Genomic DNA, 21,309 nt, shown 5'->3' on the forward strand with positions numbered 1-21,309 from the left:
GTGAGCTAGGCTGATGCCACGGCACTCACTCTAGCCTGGGTAATAGAACGAGACTGTGTTTCAAATAAAATAAAATAAAATAAAACCCAAATACAGTAAGAGGCCAATACAGGTACCAAATAATGAATGGTAGGCTACCATGAGGAATTACGTAGCACTGAATAAAAAATAGAATATTTTTTCTAATATTGCTAAAAAAATAAATACAATGGGAGATTTTTGTTGCAGCTTTCTATTTTCTTTACAAAGAATATTGGGGCCCATTGCTAGCTACAGAAAAACATGAACTACATTTTATCATCACCAAATAGCCATTATAAAACTCATTTTGCAGCCTCAATTGTTTTGAACTCTGATTGAAACAAAATGTTCAGAAAAATATTCAGATTTTTAAAAAGCTGCATTCATTGATAGCCTGAGAAATGTACACTTAATAAGTTTAGGCAGATTATTATTATTTTGATGTAATGATGTATTTTAAAAAGACAAAAATAAGAAACAACACTGTAAAGGTTTTTGTTTTGTGTTTGGATTATTCAGAAATTATTTCTACAAATTTTTTGGAAGAAGGAGCTTATGGATATAGTCAAGTTAATAGTATACTAATGTCCCTCGAGTTCTTCCTTATGAGGTAAAAGGATTACACGATTATGGCTGAAATTCTTTAACTGCTCAACAATTTTGTGGTGTTTCATCAAAAGAGGAGTTTTTTCCTATATATTAATTTAGCCCCAATGATCAACATTGTTAAAATTCAGTTGTGGTGAAGGAAAGATCATTCTGACCTCTTCAAGAACAGCTGGTATAAGAAATTTTGATCACCGTATTTTTTTTAAAATGTGATCTTTTCACCAACTTCCTTATGTCACAAAATAAATGCTCTATTTTCTCCACACTGTCTATACACATATATTTAGAAAAATACATAAAAAGACAAGAAGAGGCAAGTAGAGGCGTGGCTGGCATTTAGTGGTACACTGAATGCTTTTTAAAGGAATCCCACATACCGATTTTGAAAGCACATAATGTCATACTTACACAGCTGCAGTGAACCCAGATGTGACAAAATCATTCACACACTGGTTCCTGCTCCCCAAATGCTCCATACTGTGGATGTGAAAGAAAAAACTGTGATAAAAGCCTCATCTTAAACGCAACACTTTATTAAACAGAATATATTACAGATTTTTACATTAAATAGGGAAAAACAATTACACTCCAATTCACAAGTGTCCAGGTGCTGGGGTCAAACATCTGAGTCTGTCTGTGATGCTGGCACGGGGGGAGTGGGCAGCAAAGTCTTTAAACATGTCGTCTTCTTTTAACAGGGGCTGGAAAACAAGGACATGGGGAGTCACACACTGAAAGCCCGGAGCTCAGAACTGTGCATTCCTCAAAATGCGTGCAGTCCTTTGGGGTTATTCTGAAAGACATTTTTAAAATAATATTTTCAATTCATTTTACCAACTTACTGTCAGATTGTCGATGCCTTCAGAGAACGCATCCATTTGTCTCACTGTCCCTTCTGAATTTTCCATCTGCAAACAAACCACAACATGACATACTCATTTTCATAATTTCAAGGAATGTGCAGCAAGATGAACAAAACTCTAAGAAGAAATAATGCAAATGGTATTGAATGGGGTAGGAGCAACGGGACACTTTTCATGATCATCTCCTCTCAGCGCTATTAGAAGTGAAAAATTAGAAGCAACATTTGACTGACATATCTAGTCTAATGACTTTGGTAACAGTGCCAAAAGGAGTTCTGGTTAAGAGAGCTGTATGCAGTCTCGCGAGTTTAATATAAAAGGTTAGGATGACCTGTCCATTTCTGACTTGTTTCAATACATAGATTTCCCTAATACTGAGAGGGTAGAAGACAGCTAAATAGCACAGGCTTTGGAGCCGGCCTGACGGGTTGGAGACCCTGGGCAAGTCATGCACACTCTCCATGCCTCAGGTTTCTTATCTTTAAAATGAGGATAACAACACTCTCTATGTCTTAAGATTTCCATGAACATTACTATCTAGTAAGTGCTTAGGATAGTACCTGGAATGCAGTAAGTGATCTGAAATTAGTTACTATTATTTTATTATCTTTATTTTTAGTTATCTGAGGAGATAATCCCTGATTAGCAGGTGCAGTGTACAAAGTTTCCACTTAGTGTTTGAGTGCTGGAAGCACATTCAAAGAGATATATCGGATTATATTTACGGGCTCTAACCAGTCCAAATCACCTTTGTCACACAGGCGCATGTCCAAACCAGTTCCAGAGGCTTTCTTAGATGCACTTCCTGATGCCTGTCTCAATTCCACTGGACAAACACATTCTTTACCATCTTCTTGTTTCAGTGGCACGTTCATAGCTCACTGCAGCCTCAAACTCCTGGGCTCAAGTAATCCTCCTACCTCAGTCTCCTGAGTAGCTGGGACTAGAGGCAAGGACCGCCACAACCTAACTTGTCCATTTTTTGTAGAGACAGAGTCTGGCTATGTTGCTCAGACTGGTCTCGAACTCCTGGCCTCAAGTGATCCTCTCGCCTTTGCCTCCCAAAGTGCTGGGATTACTGGTATGAGCCACCATGCCCAACCATTCTTAATACGTAAAGCATTACGTAGTCTTGATAAATCTAAGAATTCTAGTAGGATTTATTTCTTTAAGTGCTTTCATAGTCTCCATCAATTACGAATGCTTGTTGAGCAATTATTGTCTGCCAGACACTAAACACATACTAACTCATTTAATCTTCACAATCCCCTTTTCGAGTAGGTACTAATTACTATGATGAGAAAACTAAGGCACAGAGCACGGAAGTCATTGCTCAAGGTCACTCAACTGGTAGAAAGTCATAAGGCCAGAAATCAAATCCAAATTGTCTCATTTTAGAGCCTACTCTTAACCACCATGCCATCCCATCTTTCCAAAGCTATGCTAAAGAGTACTTCTAATTATTGTCTATGTAGAATTTAAGTCCAAGAACTGTTCTGATACAGATGTTGTTGATGCTTTAGCTCTGGCTCCTCAACTAGTTCCCATAGCCCTCACCTTCTGTATAGTTGTTCACCAACCATTGACAAATTGCCCCACTCTAGAGATGATGGACCCGTCCAGTAGGCCCAGCATAACCAATGACTTGGTTTAACCCAATGACAGTACTACTACAGGAGCTCATGAGGCTTTGAGGAGTAGCACAGATGCAAAAGTCCATTAGTTTGGCTGTTCTTACTTGCTAGACTGTCCCAAATCTCAAGGCCAATCCAATGGGGGCCCTGCAGTTGCCCCTGTCCCTCTTCTTTTGAATTCAGACTCAGACGTGCTATCTGCATTGAATGTTGTTGACAACTAACTTCTCCAACATGTGAAGAAGACACAACACACATTGCCTTATTAATACCTAAGGAGGCCTTAGACTTGCTAATCAGAACATTTTTAGCTGGCACATATATTTCAGCCTATCCTCTTTGTATGTCATTAACTTACACATACAAGTTTAAACTTTAACTGAGACCCATGAGTTAATGAATCCCAAATCACAACCTTGCTTCCATAAGAAGAATATAAAAGTCTTACAATTCCATACCCATTTTTAGCCAGTTTTCCAATTATCGCTACATTTGAGCCACATGTAAGACAAGGCCCAGTCGACTTGCTCACTCTTTTACTTACCTTCGAAAGAGTTTCATGATACCTCTGAATTTCTTTTTGGAATCCTGAGATGGTGGAGATCCCAAAGAGGTACTGTTCCCCCGTGAAGCTTTCTGCTTAGAGGATGCAGCCAGATCCAGGCGCTCTGCTGTCTCCTTTTCTGTGTCAGCTATTCCAAGAACAGAACAAAGATTTGATGAATTTTTAAATATGGTATGAACATGATTAGGTGTTAATTTTCTTGGTGTTAGCAACTGTTAAGAATTCTTCTTCTGTTGGTCTATAAATCAGTGATTTACAAAGAGCACCCTGTAAATATTAAACATGGAACACAAATGTATGTTCTACTCTACAGTTTATTGTGAGTAAAGTTAATAAACTTAAAATTGCAACTCCTTTGAAGATTAAAAGAGTGTGAAGGATTGCCATATTCTTTCCTCAAGTGATTTGAATTCATAATATTAATAAAATTAGTCTCAACATTGCTGTGGCATTTGGTACCGTTTAACTACTTCCTACATCCTTTAAAATCATCTCTTTTAGCATCATGTCACGATACTCTCCTTCTCCTAGATCTGTCAACTGATAGTTCCTTCTTTGCTGGAGCACTCCTGTTCTCTTCTCCTCCTCCATTCTGCTCCAAGATTCTGTTCTAAGTTCACTCTGCAGGATCTCTTGACAAGCTCACCCAACTCTATAAGCTCAGCACTAAATAATGGCTTTACTCATTTATAAGTAGGTGGCATTAAAATGACTGGGCCTCAACTTTCTCTCCAGCCTCAGTATCTGAATGTGTATATTCCCAATTCAGTGTGCCATTCTCGTGATGAGAATGTACAATTTAGTAATCTAAAAGGACCACCCAATAAAGTACAGAATTGTCCTTCTCCAGCTGCAGAAGAGGAAGGTAATGGATTCCCAGGCACAGTAAAGAGTTGTGGAGAATCCCCTGCAGGCCTGGGCCGAGCTGGTTTATGGTACTCTCTCTTTGACGCTAAAATTACACATTGACTAACATCAGTCTCTTTACAGATTTTGGAGGATTTTAACAAGAAAACAAATGTTAAACATACATTCTTACCTCTATCGAGAATTTCAATCTCTTTTCTTTTCATCTTGCAAACAAATTTTTTTTGTAGCCTTCTTATTTCAGATTCCTTTTCTTCCAGTTGTTCTTTTGAAGATGCCACTTCATCCTATAAATTATAAATTCATTTTAAAACAGTAGATTATGACTAAAAGAGAATATTCAGAAAGCATCTGAGCTCTTTAAATCAATAATTAGATTTTACAGATGAAGCAACAATCTACAAGAATTTAGACACAAACATCCAAAATCAGGGGCAATGAGAAGCAGGAAGCAAGACTATTAATAGAAGTCCAATTAATAATAGTCATGCTTTATTTATTTCAAGTTTCGTTGTGATCAAATTAAAAATAGATCTGTTACAGTGTAATTAACACCAAGAGAGCCCTAAAGATTAAATCTCATGTTAAATACTAAAAAACAATATGTGTGTGTGTGTATATATATATATATATATATATGTTAAGGAAGATAATCAAATTAGATATTCAGTGTCATGAAAGCAAAATAAATCCAAAGTGGAAGAGACTTTCTTGACTTTTACTCAGCGTTTCAAGATAGCACTCATGCTCCTTGGACAAGCAGAGAGCTTACGGAGTGGGTATAGTAGCAAATCATGACCAACTTTAGCCAAATCTCAGAACTAAATAATTCATCTTCATCACTAAGATGAAAGAACAGAATCTCCTAAAATCAATGGGAAAAAATACATTTAGGAAACACACTTTTAAGTCCTCTTTTTATTTTTTAACTACGCAACTGTAAAAGATTCCAAGTCCATTGACCTATTTATTAATGTTTTAATGTCAGTTTTACTTTAGTAAAGAATTAGCTTTAGCAAATTTAACTTTTGCTGGCTGCATTTAACATGAAAAATAGAGTTATGCAATGCTAAGAAGTATACCTTTATATTCAATAACCCATTTCATTTTCAGAGGTTTCTAAAGATATTTATTACACATGATACTATGTGAAAACATAGCTCTCCAAAAAAGTTAGGCTGACTTACAGCAGGAGTGGACGACAAGTACAAGAAATTTTCAGTAGCACTAGCAAGAAGTACTGCCCTTTTCTCACAGCACTGTTTCTAAGCAGTGATTTTTATTCACTGCCATGATATAGTAAAGTGCTGTATATTTATTTACCTTCAAGTAAGTTGCTAAGGAGAAAAGCTGTCTCTGCTGTTGATATGCAAGAGAATTCTTTCAGAGGTGAGCTTCTACAATTATTTTACCATGGTTGGGTCTCAGATAGTCTAAGACTGTTAGATTTAATTTATAAATTAATACTTTTATTCACCCGCTTATTATGTTTCACTAATTCATATCTTTCTGAAAACAATATTAGGGATCACGCCATCCCTTCAATCAGCTTGAAATGTATTTTTCATAAACAGGTGACGCACATACAAAATGAATGCACACACCACTAAAACCACCATCACAGCAAAACGACACAAGACAGAAAGCGACAGGCTGTGGATCCCATGACCCAAGTCTTCTGCCCCATCAGTGACTCCCATTTTTGTTCCATCTGTTGCTTTTCTCCCATTTTTGTTCCATCTGCTGACCCACCTTGATTTTCATGCTAGAAAGTGTGGCCATTCAAGACTGGTAGAGAGACAGAGGAGTGAAAGCAAACTATAGATACTAATAGAAAAAGACAAGCTAAAGAACCAAGAGAATAGCATCAGTTTAGAAAGGAGGTTGGCTGTCACTCACAGAAATGACAGGTTGTGTTCTGTCACATTAGTTAAGCCTTGATTTTTATTCAGAACACCAGTGTTTAAATTCAAGAAGCTTCCCAGCTTCGGGGAAAACTTCATTCACTTACAAAATACCTTCTTCCTCATATACTAAGCAGAAAACATATTTTACTTATATTACTGGTTATACATGAGTAGTAGAACCATTTGTTTAAATCTTTTAACCAGTGAGAAAACTTACTTTGGTTGATTTAAGCTTTTTTTCATGCTCAGTTCTTTCACTGTCCATTTCACTGACTTTTAACCTCGAATCATTGACCTCCTGAATTAGCCTCTGTCCAAAAAGAAACAAGGAAATACATTAGGAAAGTGGTAACACAGTTATCTGTTCCAAAATAGCAGCTTGGAAATCTAAAGAAGTCAATGGCGCCTAGGTTAAAGTTGTATGAATTAGATGAGACAAATGGAAATGAACGTATCCCTTAAGAACCAACACATCTTTCCATTTAAAACACTGCTTTAAATCCCCAATGCCCTGCTCTAAAGTGAGGGGCTTATGAAAATAAAAGGTGACTATAATTTTGATTAAGAAAGGTAGCTTAATATCTGACTTACTATCATCTATCAGATATTTCTAGACTAAAATTGACTACACGAACTCCATCTGTTAAAATAAGCCACATTCTTTAGTAATGCCATTTACCTTTAGGGCTTTTTCAGTGATATATGGGTATTTATAAAAAAATTTTTTATAATTTCTTCATTTGTCTACAAAAATACAGATTGCTTATCAACCCAGTCTGGGAGAATGGAGTAAAATTTGAATCCTTTAAACCAGATTTTCCACTTGAAGGTGGATGAGGGCCTATAGTTTACACATATATTCAGTACTATACTACAATTTTGTATTTGTAAAATGAAAGAGAAAGCAATCCTGATGTTTTCATAATACAATACAATTTGACACCTTTCCTATAGCCACTTCTTACAACAGACTAATTTACTTGTAAAACTTGCCTAAATATTCTAAGGAGTAGTCTCGTATTTATGGCCAGAGCCTAGAAAGTAGGAAAAGGAAATTAGAGTACTAAACAGTAACTCCTCCAAAAGAGAAGCTCAAATATTCTGTGCAGGAGGCCATTTTTTTATTATAAGCAACAACAATCTCTCTAATGGTGAATATGTTTGGCTCCTCTCTTTTTACAAGACATTTATTCCGGGGCCACTAATTCATAAACTACATAATAGAATTTTATACAAGAGTGCAAAAAAAAAAAAAATACAGAATACTATAAAAAGTAAAACTTTGTGAACAGGGATTATTCTAAACTTCCAAGTGCAATAATTCAAGTTCACAAACACTAGGAAAGGGATGCTACAATGAAATACACTTCCCAGCAAACCCACAGGCTTTTATATTGTGATCTCTTGTAAAGTGGGGAAAAGTACTACCTACCATTATTACGTAATTATTCCTTAATAATTATATTTCAATAACAGAAAAATCTATTTTCTCCTTTTATGAATGAGGTCAAGAACTGTTTCACATGATTCAATAACATTTTATTTGTGATTCCTTATCTAACAGCTCAGAATTCAAGTTTTTAAAATAAGCCAGTTTCTCTCACTTATTTAAATGAATCATTTCTGCATGATTTGACTCCTTAGTGATCTCCCTTCATCAATATGGGGTGTGTGGATGTATATTTACAAGGTGTCCCAAAGGTCTCCACACATAGGGAAAATGGGAAATCGTAGCTGTATGTTTATTTACAAAATAGCCATTACACAATTTTATAAAATTTTTCCTTTGTATGGCAACTCCACATAAATATCTAGCTATACTTTACCACTTTCAGAAATAGTGACAACTTGCAAAGAAAAAACAACTGAAGAAAATGGAGTTATAAACTGGTATCCTTTTCCTATTTTAAAAAAACTACCTCATTATCTTTTGGAGCAACACTTTAAACATGAATCCAGATTTTCAGGATGAAAAAAAAAAAAAATCTTCTCTTCCCGTGACAACTCAGGCTGGAAAATCTGGAAATAGCACCTTCATGTGAAACTTTTAATAATAAAATACAAATTATTTTAATTAATTTCTTATCAAAAGTTCAGTTCTTTAAAAAAGAAAATCCCTATTAAGTTTCCCTTTTCCTTTTCAGAGAACTCTCCAGAGCTCCCAAGGAACTCCGTCTCTGACGTGTGTGTTCTCACCAGAAGGGGGCAGTGGTGAGCGATGCTAACCATCTCCCATCTATAATAACTGAGACAGGCAAGTCCTGAATTTTCCAAGGTTTAAAGACTTTTATTCCTAATCCTTTGGAAATGCCTATACTTCTTCCTCACGGCAATATTTTCTTAGAAATTAATATCAAAATAATCGAAAATTCTAAGACAAAGTTAAATATTTTGAATTCAGGAAATATCCAGGGAAATATTTTGCTTTTATGAAGGAAAGAATAACAGGAACATAATAATATTCAATTCAGTTTTAATTCTGAGGACTATTTTAATTATTTTTATATATAACATCACAAAGTTTATCAACTCTTCCATAATCTCCCACTACATGCGTACTACGTTTTACCAATACCATTGAATTTTTATTAGAAAATGATCAGGCATTGAGTTTACTGGAAGTTTGATGACAAGATCACTTTGCATGTGATTGGGAATGCATGGGAAAGTAAGGAAGCAGTGGGGGAAAAGTTTGATACAAACGGCAGCCAAACTCAAGGGATGTAAATATTACTCTGGAGTCTTAACCCTCAAAAAAGAACCAAAAACATTTGGTTACCATCTTGTACCCAAGTTAAACTAACAACAGTCATACAGGCTAAGACTTCCCCTAGACTTTGCGTGCACACGGAGAAAGGCCACCTCTGTACCCATCTGCCGTAATTTCTTCCCTGCAGCAGAGCTAGCCCCACTGCCCTGTTGTTTATCTGTTGACTGAGTTCTACTACTGCCTTTTATAGCAACTAAGGGATCAGGGAACGACAAAAAAGAGGAGAAAGAGGAAAACATCAGAGCAGATTTTTAAAGAAAGCACAAAAGCAAGAATTTTAAAACTGAGTAACTTTCTAAATCTTATTTTAAGAGCTCCTATCTCAATCAGATGAGAAACATGCTCATATAGGTGATTGACAAAGAGCTTTAAGATTAAAACATGAACCAAGTAAGAGATTTCCTTTTGCTGGGGAGGAAGCAAGACATATACCAAGACTTCCCATTACAGTTGGATCTTTGACAGAAAATTTGATTTTGAAAATAGCAATGGAGTAAACCTCATTATCTCCAACTCTATAAAGACCTTTCATAGAGTGGATAATATAGGTAATGTGCCCGGTATCATGATGGCATACAGTCAGCATAAAATAAATGTCTGAGATAAAGATAGAGAGGAAGAATAAGGCATTTCCTCTCCTCTCTCCTTCTTGGTATCCATCTTCTAATCCAGTGTGACACCTCTCCACATTCCAACCAAAGAAAGAAAACAGAAAAAAGGAGGGAAGATGGCCCTCAGAAGGAATTGCTGCAGGTCTTTACATTTCATTTCAAATGAATAGATTTCAGAGGGATATGCTCTCTCCCCCAACCCACAAAACAAACAAACTAGAAGGCCTAGATTAACAATAAAATAGAGAGAACAAACAAAAAGCTTGTTTAGCCACTAAAATGGGTACTTCAAGGTGTAGAATACACCTCAAATTAATAAAAGTATAGTAAGCCTTATTTAACTGGAATGATTTGTGTGTTGAATAGACCAAAAGTAGAAGGCCTAATTAACTGATCTCCAAAAGTTCTGTGATTTTATGATATTATAAGCATCTTCTCTATACAAATAAGCAAAATCCAATGACATAGTAAATCATCAGGGTGCCTAAATAATTACTAGTAAAACCATGCTTTTAAATGTATTATTTACAAAATTAAGAAAACCAGTATGGACAAATGGATGGATGGATGGATGGATGATCCAAATATCCTAAAGTCAAAAGTATTTTTAAAGGGTAATGGAAAGATTAATATTGCATATCAAAAGTCTTAACAAAATTTTTTTTTAAATAAAAATTGCCATTTGCATTTAGTGATCAGATGTCAATGTAAATAAAGTTTATTCTTAAAACGAAGCAGGGTGAGGGCATAGAGTAATTAACTACCTCCCCTGCACACACCTCCAAGGAATTTCAACTTTGCCATAGGACTGTGTGTGAGAGGTGGGGTTGGGAAAAGAGAGACAGACAGAGAGACGGGTTCACCTCTATGTCTCTAAACCTCTCTTCATAATCCACTTTGTCCTTCTCCACAGCCATCACTTTTAACTTCAAGTCACAAATTTCAGCCAACAGATGCAATCTCTCAGTTTGTAAAGAAGTTCTGCTCAGAAGTTCCTATTAGAATTTAAGAGATACATTGAAAATTGTTTTATTAGAAGCAGCCACATGTGAGTTTATTTCATTTATGTGTACAAAGCAGCACCAATCAAGTAAAGGATGCAGTAAAGTATAATTACTGAATATATACAATTAAAAAATTATTAACTTTAGTTACCCTTCTTTGAGAATCAATAAACACATGTCAGTATATTGGGGGAGTTATATAGATGTTATGTAGTTACATAGTTATACATATTATGTAGATGCACACACATATATAAACCTTATATATTCTTAAGCCTGGTGATAACATTGATGATGATGATGGTGACATTGTGTTTACTATGTGCCAGGTGTTGTTGTGACATATAGTCTTTTAATCCTCCTGGCAATCTTATGAGGTAGAAATTCCTGTTATCTTTATTCAAAAGATGAGGAAGCTGAGAAACAGAAAGGTTAAGAATTTTCCGAAAGTTATACAGCAAGGACATGGCAGACCAGGAATTCAGACCTGAGCGTTTTGCTCCAGTGTGTACATTATCTGCTATATTACAGAGCCTCTCACATGTGAGCACCGTGTGTGCGGGCGCATGTCTATATACATTATCAGTTTGTTCCCCAATAACAAAAGTCATATGTGGTACTTGTCTTTTTTCTTAATCATAAAATACATGCTCTTGAATGAGAGTTAGAAAACCACCTGAATGCCAAAAAAAAAAAAAAAGAAAGAAAAAAGAAAAGAAAAAAAATTAAAATAACCTACAATCCTATTAATATTTTATTCCAGATTCTAATGACATAAATATTTTATATTGTGTGTGTGTTTTGAGACTCTGCTATTCTAGGTTTTTGCACAAAATGTGCTGGTCTAAGTCAATCTCCAAATTTACTGCTGCCTCACAGCAAACACAGCATAGAAATGTAGCATCTCAAATAACTCAGCTGGAATAGCCCACCTTGGTGCTGGCTTCTGCACCAGCCTGCAGCGGCATTTCTTCTGTGGCATTCAACTTCTCTCTGTGCTCTTGGACACAAAGCTCCAAATCTCTAATCTTCTCTCGCTGAGCCTCCAGCTGGCCTGCTAACACACTTATCTGTATTTGGAGTAAAATACAGCAACGAGTTAGAAAGAATGTGGGTCCTACTGCCTACTTTATTTCTCTAAAGGGAACAAGCACTGCAATGATCCCACCACTCAGACGGTTTTAAAGAAAAATAATCTGAAAATTTACAAGGTGACAGTGGTCCTTCACATTCCTATTTATATGTAGCTTTCTGATCTAAAGAGTTCTATACAATTTCGGAGAAAGTTAGCATTGATTAGGGATGTACACTGCTTTATAGGTAAGACCATTTCAACCATTTATGAGAGAGTGTGTGTGCATACTAATTATCTTTCTGGGGGCAAGGGACGATAGTATTAGAGGTTCAGAGAGGAAATGAAGTTAATGTTTGAAAGAGAAATTATCAAGGACTATTCCAATTTGGATACTTCAAGAAGAATAAGGAAAAGAAACCAGAAAATTCAAATTCCATGAGATCTTTCAAGATGATTCAGATCAGAACTCAACACATTCAAAGGTCTGTGAGGATCTAGCTATTGGGTGATTCCTTCAACCTCAGTGCTTATTGCAAATCTCTGAGTTTTTCCTCAATAATCACCAGCCTAGTAAATATACTTCAATTCATTTAGCTCAAAATACAAAAGACAAATAACTGCCAAACATTTTAAAACATTATGAAGAAACAAACTCAAATTTAGCCCACAAGCAAGATCCACTCACTGTTGTGTTTTGTCTGGCCCATGGTATCATTTGAAAAAATTAAAAGTCTATATCCAGATTCAGAAATATACAATAATTTTCAGATTTGTATACTATAGATATTCATATGTCTGAATTCCTGCTATATATTGAACATCAGATCATCTGACAGATGAGATCAAAAAGTCACCTCGGATGACACTGGGCCTCTATTCAGACTGGCCCTGGAGGAGCTGAGGCTGAGTCAGGGCAGCTCCCTCCAGACTGCGTGCACACGGCCCTGTGCTGCCCCAGCCTCACCATTCCCTGCTGCACTTACTGCCATGACCAGTCTGGGGGCTGTAAGCATTGGAATTTGTCATCCCAGTTTAAAATAGTCTTTATAAGTATGTTGTGAGGAAAGATCAACACTTTAAAATCACTTGCCTGATGAATGAAGTATTCTGTATTATTTTCTAAACGTGCCAGCCTTTCCTGATACATGTCTCCATTCCCAGGAAGGTGTCCATTTGTCTGACAAAGGAAATAATATGGGTGAGGTTGACCCTCTTTAAGATCGATGTATTGTGGGCAAATGAAAGTCACGTGTCTTTAATCCAAGGAGCCTGAACTGAATTCAGCACAGCTGTCATTGCCAAACAGAAAACAGGAGAATGGAATTTGGTTCATTTACCTCAAAATAGGTAAGACAGGCACATGAAGCGTTTAGACATGTTTTCGCCAAACTACACAACAATTTCTTATCTTCAAGGAGAGAATAATGACCCCAAAGAAACAGTGGCTGGTAATATTCTTCATTGACAGTAGACACACAGCCAAGAGCAGGCAAAGTTCTCTGAGTGTGCGGTGGACACCCAGAACTGTTGAAGCCCTTCTCTCTGCCTCAGAAAACTCACTCAGTCCACAAATGACGTCCCTGGTAGCACTGACTAGCCATGCTTATCAGCATTTTATCACTTTCTGTCTTAAACTCATTAACTTCTTGTGAGTTTGCTTGTCTGTACAATGTCATGTTCAGCTCCTGGGCAGAGCCTGTAAATCGTCTTGTGCCCTCCCTAGCACCTGGCTCCTCTGCATATATTGATGCTCACTCTTTCGTCCCATCCCTCCTGCCCCCGCTTTTAAATATGATTTGGGTATATTTACGCATGGTATAAATGCCACAGGAAATAGAGATTGAGAAAGAAAGTATAGATTCTTTCCTCTGCGGTCATATGCAAGTCATGAAAGACACATAAAAAACATCATTTGGAAACATGTAGTAGTTTATGTGACTTTTAATAGCTTTTAAATGGTTCATAACCATAAAATATATGATCCCAATAGATTTCCTCATTTCCTATTCAAATACAATAGGAATAAAAGCCAGTTGGAATCCAAAATAGTTAAATGGGGCCATCTAGAGTTCAATTTAAAAAGCAACCGAGGCCGGATGTGGTGGTTCACGCCTGTAATTCTAGCACTCTGGGATGTCCAGGCAGAAAGATTGCTTGAGGTTGCGAGTTCAAGACCAGCCGATGCAAGAAAATAGAAAAAAGTAGCTGGGTGTTGTGCTTGCCTGTAGTCCCAGCTACTCAAGAAGCTGAGGCAGGAGAATTGCTCGAGCCCAGGCGCTGTGGCCAGTTTACCTGGCATGTTTGAGAATCAGTGAAGCAGCCAAAGTGCCTCGAGTGGACTTAAAAGGGGGAAGCATTGTAAAGAGAGGTGAGGTCTGAGAGTGACGGGGAACCAATCCCATAAGGCCTTGCATCCCACGGTAAGCACTTTGGCTATTACTCTGAATAAGATGTGGTGCCATTGACAATTTCTGAAAAAATGTCAAAAATTTAACCACAGGTACTCTCTTAAGTTATTACCGTCACTGGCGGCCTCTGGATGTGGGTTAGGGGAATAGGTTCCTCTAACAATAGTAAATTCCTTTCTCACTACATGCTAAATATTCAGAAAAACATGCAGTAAAGAAGGGTGAGATAGGATGTAAAATGGGCTAAGGAATATGCTAGAAAAAACCTAATTTCAGAGCAGGAGGCCATCCCCAAAGAAATCAGCAAACCTGGACACTTAAATCTCTGGAGGACAAACTTGCAAAGTAAATATGAAGTATAATAGCAAGCCATCGTATATTTTAAAAAAGTAAAATATCTCCAGTTGTGAAGGTGGTGTGGCTGTACCAGCATAAAAGGATGGACGGTACTATCTGCACTCAGAAGGGGAGAGGTAAATTGGGTGGGAACACAAGTATTTATGCCACATCACATGAAAACAGGTTGTACTATCAAGCTTCCCTAAGCAAGTGGCTTCATTTCCACCACAGATCCAAAATCAGAATTGATTCTTTCATACCATGTTCATTAGTTTTTATATAAACACAATCAACTCACAAGCATATTAGTGCATCTTACTGAAAATTGAGTGTCCTTTAAACGCTTACGAAATAGTATCCTTCCTACCCTTCTCTTCGAATCTGTGTTTGTGATATTCTTTAGATTTTATGTGATCATCACATATTAAAACCGTGGTATTTACCACTGAGACCAGAGAAAGGGCAGCTCTTCCATGGCATCAATTTGGGGGAAGGATGCCTAGAAAGAGGCCTTGTTGTTCAGTGAGTCACACTCAACTCAATTTAACTCAAGAACTAGAATTGAAATGATTGCCATAAACCACTAGATGGCGCTTCCTATCAAGGACTGCCACAAACCTCTGTTGCTTTCTCAAGTGTCTATTCAGGACACTTTCCATTTAGAATTGCCATCGGGTGCTTCAGAGTGAACTTCCCAATATGACTGAGAAAACATCTGTTATGTCCAAGGTTCTTTCTCTCACAGGACTGTTTGTGGTGAGCCACTGTAGGCCATTCAGGCACAGTCTAAAAGCCCTTTTGATGGGCAAACTCAGGTGACCTGTCAGCAATCATAAAACGCAGACTAACAGCACTTTGTAAACAGTTATCTTTAGAGTCAAAATGAAATTGGAATCTCTTAAGGGACAAAATCAGAGTAAATCTCTTGTCTTACAATTTTTTTTTCTTGTTGTAGTCACCTATGCTATGTTCTGAACTTTGGAATAAGCAACAAAAGATTCACAACACAGCCTGTAACAACTACCATTGGATTCTGAAGCCATTGAACAAGCACTTCTGCTGTTGAGTGTGGGATCTGGCATCTCAGGCCTTCCTTCTCATCTGTTTCCATCCCCTCTAACAGTCCAGACAGGTCTTCCACAAGGTGCAGAGCTCGCAAGCTTCCTGTGAACAGAGAAGTGGAAGACTGGCAATCAGAAACCCATTGGAATATTCCAGAGCCTTAGAATCTAGGTTAAAGGAAAAATCACAGAGAGAGACAATGGGATTTATGTTAGATAAAATACCAGAGCTGAAGGCGATAAACCAGTCTAACCACACTGAGGAATAATCAATACAAGGAACAAGAAAACAATAACTCAATCATGTAAATCTCTATAAGTCATAGCCATTTGGTGAAAAAATAAAAATCATATAATTGGTGGTAAATATCAATGGTCCAATACCTAGCAAGGAGGCCAACTGTGTAGTATAGAAAGATAAAGAGCCTGGTGAGCTTTGGTGTGAGGTGTGCTGGCCTCACGGAAACCATGGATAAGGTGGCAGATGAGGCCAAGTGGAACCATACATATACAGACCATAAAATCTTCAAAAATCCCTGAAAAGGATTTATACTGAAGTAGAAGCTGCATAGCACAACTTCAAAGCCATGAAGGCCACCTGCCACTTAACTTACTGGAATTTAATCTCCAGATTTCACAGAATTACATGTGTGCATTTGTGTATGTATGTGCGAAGCACATGTGTCTAAACTTTTCCCCTATGATTTCATTTGCAGCCCAGCATCAAATGCTCTTGTTAATATCAGCCTTAAAAAAAGTTTTACATGCTGGGCACAGTGGCTCACACCTGTAATCCCAGCACTTTGGGAGGCTGAGGAAAGAGGATTGCTTGAGCCCAGTGGTTCAAGACCAGCCTGGGCTGTAACAGAGTGAGACTCCTGTTTCGATAAAAATATAGAAAAATTAGATGGGCATGGTGGCTCACGGCTGTAGTCCCAGTTACTTGGGAGGCTGAAGCAGGAGGAGGGCTTGAGCCCAGGAGCTGGAGGTCACAGTGAGCTATGATGATGCCATTGCACTCTAGCTTGGGTAACACAGGGAAACCCTGTCTCAAAAAAAAAAGTTTTACAGCCACTTTTGTTTGTTATTACTTATAGGAGAAAACATTCTACTACTTTTAAATTCATACAACTGACCCACAACCCATTATGAAAACAATCATATATACCTCTCTATCGCTTTGATTTTTATTTTCAGTTCCGTCAGATACACATACTACATTTATACTTACAAATCAGTCACTGTGATGGTCAGGTTATCACCTCACATGTTTGAAGGGCTGCAATTGGATGATACACACAAACCAATGCCTGCGTTCTCTCCCCAGTTGGCCATCGGGCTTGATCAATTGTGACCATGGAAACAGAAATTCTTTCAGCTAGTCCATTCCACTGACTTTCCTAATACTGGACCAAATGATTTAGACCAGTATCTGCCAAACTCTAATCATAGTCACTGTTGACACGCTAGGCACAGTGCTGACTGCATCACACAACCCTCTGAATCAATCCCCTAGCAGCCCCGTAGGCTGAGAGGGGAGGGAGGAACACAAGGGCATTAAAACCCAGTCAGGCTGTGGTGTTCTCTTCCGGCAGTTTTGGGCGTTAGGATCACCTGATGATATTATTAAAAATATATGTGTCCGTGACAGTCCCTTCTGTTAAATTGCCTTCACAAAACAAGGCGGGCATAGGAGAGAGATGTATATTTAGAAAGTTTCCAAACATTTATAGTCATTTCTCCTCCTCTCCCTCCCACCCCAGTTAGAGAATTACTGAACTTAATTTAAAAACATATAAACCCAGGTCCTACCTACCCACAACGCTTCTCACTGACTTAGTTTGAGGTGGGACCTGGGGAAGGTTTGTCTTTCTTAATAACTGTCTGAAAGGGTCTGAGACCCTGCTGGGGGCTAAGAAATAAAGACACTAATATGATACAATATATAAAATGTAAAACCTTCAAACACTATTCTAGAAATATCATTTCTCTCAACTAGAGTTTCTCTAAGAGTGTACGGTAACAATCTCTGGCAAAAGCCTAGAATTGGTTCTAGTAATATTTTCTGAAATCATGACAGAGTAAGTCCATATCTTTTCCACATAGTATTTTCAACTAGTATTTGGAAGCATGTTGCACGCCCTGAGCGAGAAAACACTTTTCTAGATTAAACTTAACCTGTTCCTTCCCAGATTTGGTTGTTAGACTTTGGTGTTCATGTTCACCTCCCCTAGACAAGTTTTAGCTTGCCAAGAACTCTTGAAAATGATATTACAAGAACTGAATGCAGTACTCTAATTTACAAAGGAGGTTAAATTGAAGTTGGGTCTCCAGGACATAGAAGTATAAAAAACTATGGCATGCCACTTCCCTCGGGAGAAAAAGAACCTTCTGAACAGGACTTAGAACAACCAAACAGAATAAGGTTAAATTTATGACCAGAAAAAATAAGCAGGTGGGGCCAGCACAACTAGAATCCAGGAGGAGTAGAGCTCAACTGCTTCTGACCTTGACCATTGCGGGGTGACAACCCCACCTACTGGTACATATGCATCCCTCTCCTCCTTATAATGGGTTCCTAAATACGTAAAAGTTCCTCTCTTCAGACAAAAACTGTAATGTGACATGAGACCTCAGGTAGCCAGCATTCCTGGAGACCTCAAGGGTTCACTTGCTAGTCAGTCCCCTCTGCCACGGTGTGAGACAAAGCTGTGCTGGTTTACAGCCTTTGCTCTGCTTCCACGATAGACACCTGCTGAAGATCCTTGACAAGGGAGTCGTAGGATGAGATCCGTGTTTTAGAAAGGAGACTCTGGTGGGGTCGGGAAGGATAGACTAGAGCGGGAAAGCAAGAGTCTTGGGGGCGTCATGTGGAAAGGTTACTTGGCCATAGAAAGATAATGGTAGGACAGACAGGACAGATTTTAGAGAGGATAAAAAGAAAAGGCAGAATCTGGGAGAGGCAGAATTTGCAGAACTTGATTAACTAAATGGGGAACATGAAGGACAAAATGTCTAAAATGATTTAAATTTCTGGCTTAGGAAAGTGTGGATGGAGGGTTAGAAAATGAACTGAGAAAAAGACTATTAGAGGAACTTCCAAGGATGGACAGTGAAAGAGCTCAATGCTTTAAATGATAACATTGATGTACTTATAGGACATTTCAAGGAGATATCTGGTTGTCAGTTTGAAATAGGGACTGGAAGCTTAGCAAAGAATTGGGATAGTAAATAGATGTAAATTGAACAAGCCAGGCTCAGTGGCGCACACCTGTAGTCCCAGCCACTCGGGAGGCTGCGGCCCAAGGATGGCTTGAGCACAGGAGTTGGAGGCTGCAGTGAGCTATGATCGCACCTATGAACAGCCATTGCACTCCAGCTTCGGCAACACAGCAAGACCCTGTCTCTAAAGAATAACAAAATAAATGTAAGAGTCATCGGTGGAAAGTGAACGTCGATTCAAGGGAAGAGATGAGAACGTTCATGGATACTGGGCAGTGCAGTGTCCCTCAAAGTGTGGTCCACAGACCACGTACACCAGAATCCCCTGAGGTGCAGATTCTTTATCCTTGATCCAAGACCTAGGATGGAAGTGGAATTTTTGATATTTTACAATTAAGTTTGAGAATAATTCTGGCAGAAAATGAATAACAGAAATAAGGAGAAAATGAAGAAATGAAACCATAGGAACCCAAAGGCATTGTAGAGAGCCAAGAAATGAAAGTAAGAAAGTGAAAAGGTAACAAGAGACTTGTAATGAAAAAGCCAAGCAAGCAGAGTAAATATCATGATCCCATCTTTTTTTTTTGTTTTTGTTTTTCTGGAGACAGAGTCTTGCTCTGTTACCCGGGCTAGAGTGCCAGGACATCAGCCTAGCTCACAGTAACCTCAAACTCCTGGGCTTAAGCAATCCTTCTGCCTCAGCCTCCCAAGTAGCTGGGACTACAGGCATGCGCCACCATGCCCGGCTAATTTTTTCTATACATTTTTAGTTGTCCAGAGAATTTCTTTCTATTTTTTAGTAGAGACGGGGTCTCGCTCTTGCTCAGGCTGGTCTTGAACTCCTGACCTCAAGTGATCCTCCCGCCTCGGCCTCCCAAAGTGCTGGGATTACAGGCGAGAGCCACTGCGCCCAGCAATGATTTCTTCTTTCAGAGGATGCAAATTACCTGCTCTGATGCCATTCATCTTCTCTGATGCCGAAACCAACATGTCACTTTCATCACTCATCATCTTCTTATATGTCAAGCGCAAATTCCAACCTAGACCTGAAAAAATAATGATGTTGTCATTGTATCCTTTAAATGACACAGGCTTGTATGTGAGTTTGCTAATTCAGCTTCCAATTAGAACTACACTTCACAGTAAAATATGGAAAGAGAACTTCAGAAGTAGTGGAGCTGAATCAACCTAACCATTCAGTACGCTGTGGCCAATCATCTGTAGCACAAGACCACATGCCATACCTGTGTCAGGTAATAAAGAAGATTCAGTTCTTGCCCTCAAGGTCCTTAACATCCAGTAGAATGGTCTCCATGCTCTATCTACTCCAGAGCTCTAGGACTCTGTGAAGTGCACCTGGGATGGCTGTGGAAGCTTGCTGGGGGCACGAGAGGTGCTGGCTCATTCCTCCCTGTACCAGCCCCACCAATCTCTGCTCTCTTGTTTGCTTTTTTCTTTCTGCATAAGGGTTTGCTTTAAGAATTTTCTAACAAAAGGATTCACTAACATACATGCTAAACACACAGACACACACAAACCCCTAGTGGTATTTTATAATGTAATCATACCTATCAGTTGAGTACCCATAGTGATTCTTACGCTTTTATGTAAGTTATCCATAATCCTTAATAATGACAACAAACCTATAAAATGGATACATTGATCTCCATTTTACACGTCAGGATCAAAGATGTTTGATTTTTACATGGAGCACATCAAGTAAATATAGCAAAGACTAGCTTTTAATCTAGGTTTGTCTGACTTCCGGTATAACACTGAATTTCTGTTTATCTGATTTTATCTGAAGGACAGGTCTATGCTGAAATTGTGTGACAATCTACTCATTGTTTCACCTGTCAAAAATATTTTGAGATTATGCTTGTAAAACATTTGGTCATAGACAAGAAGAAGATAAGCTAATGTGATTTTCAACATTAATTAACGCATTTCAGGTACCAGACTAAGCACCCTTGTAGATTCTCCGAACAGACCTAAATAAGGCTCTTGTTACCTTGCAGATGCTGTAGTACAGCAAATACCTGGAAAGAAAGGGCTCACTGTTTAACAGAAACCTTTGCCCTCTGTTTCCAAGCAGCCAGATCTCACTTACCACTTTATTTTCACAAATATGTTTATAGTTCTGGTATCAGTTTCTTGACTCAATTCTCTACTCTACATTTATTTTAACAAAATACCAAAAATTTGTTGGGATATATTACTTTGATTTTAGAATAGTTTTATCTAATGGTTTTCTAGAACTTTACTCACTTCAGAAGGTATAAAATATCATTTTATGTGGAATACTACTGTACAAAAATACTCAAGGTATGCGTTTACAGTACCCAGAAACCGA

At 38.1% G+C, this 21,309-nt stretch overlaps 1 protein-coding gene across 1 annotated transcript; it reads right to left on the reverse strand.

Annotated features, from left to right (window-relative positions):
* Window positions 1-1,223: 1,223 nt before the first annotated feature.
* Window positions 1,224-19,967, reverse strand: LOC138396843 (liprin-beta-1-like). Its single transcript, XM_069490528.1, is given in 12 exon segments — window positions 1,224-1,331; window positions 1,473-1,538; window positions 2,219-2,370; window positions 3,694-3,819; window positions 4,681-4,846; window positions 6,684-6,776; window positions 10,711-10,842; window positions 11,808-11,921; window positions 13,017-13,103; window positions 15,698-15,870; window positions 15,873-15,902; window positions 19,904-19,967. Coding segments are annotated over 12 exon segments (1,311 nt in total).
* Window positions 19,968-21,309: the final 1,342 nt, after the last annotated feature.

This window comes from Eulemur rufifrons, chromosome 16 (assembly GCF_041146395.1).
Source record: "Eulemur rufifrons isolate Redbay chromosome 16, OSU_ERuf_1, whole genome shotgun sequence".
In the NCBI taxonomy this organism is placed as follows: domain Eukaryota; kingdom Metazoa; phylum Chordata; class Mammalia; order Primates; family Lemuridae; genus Eulemur; species Eulemur rufifrons.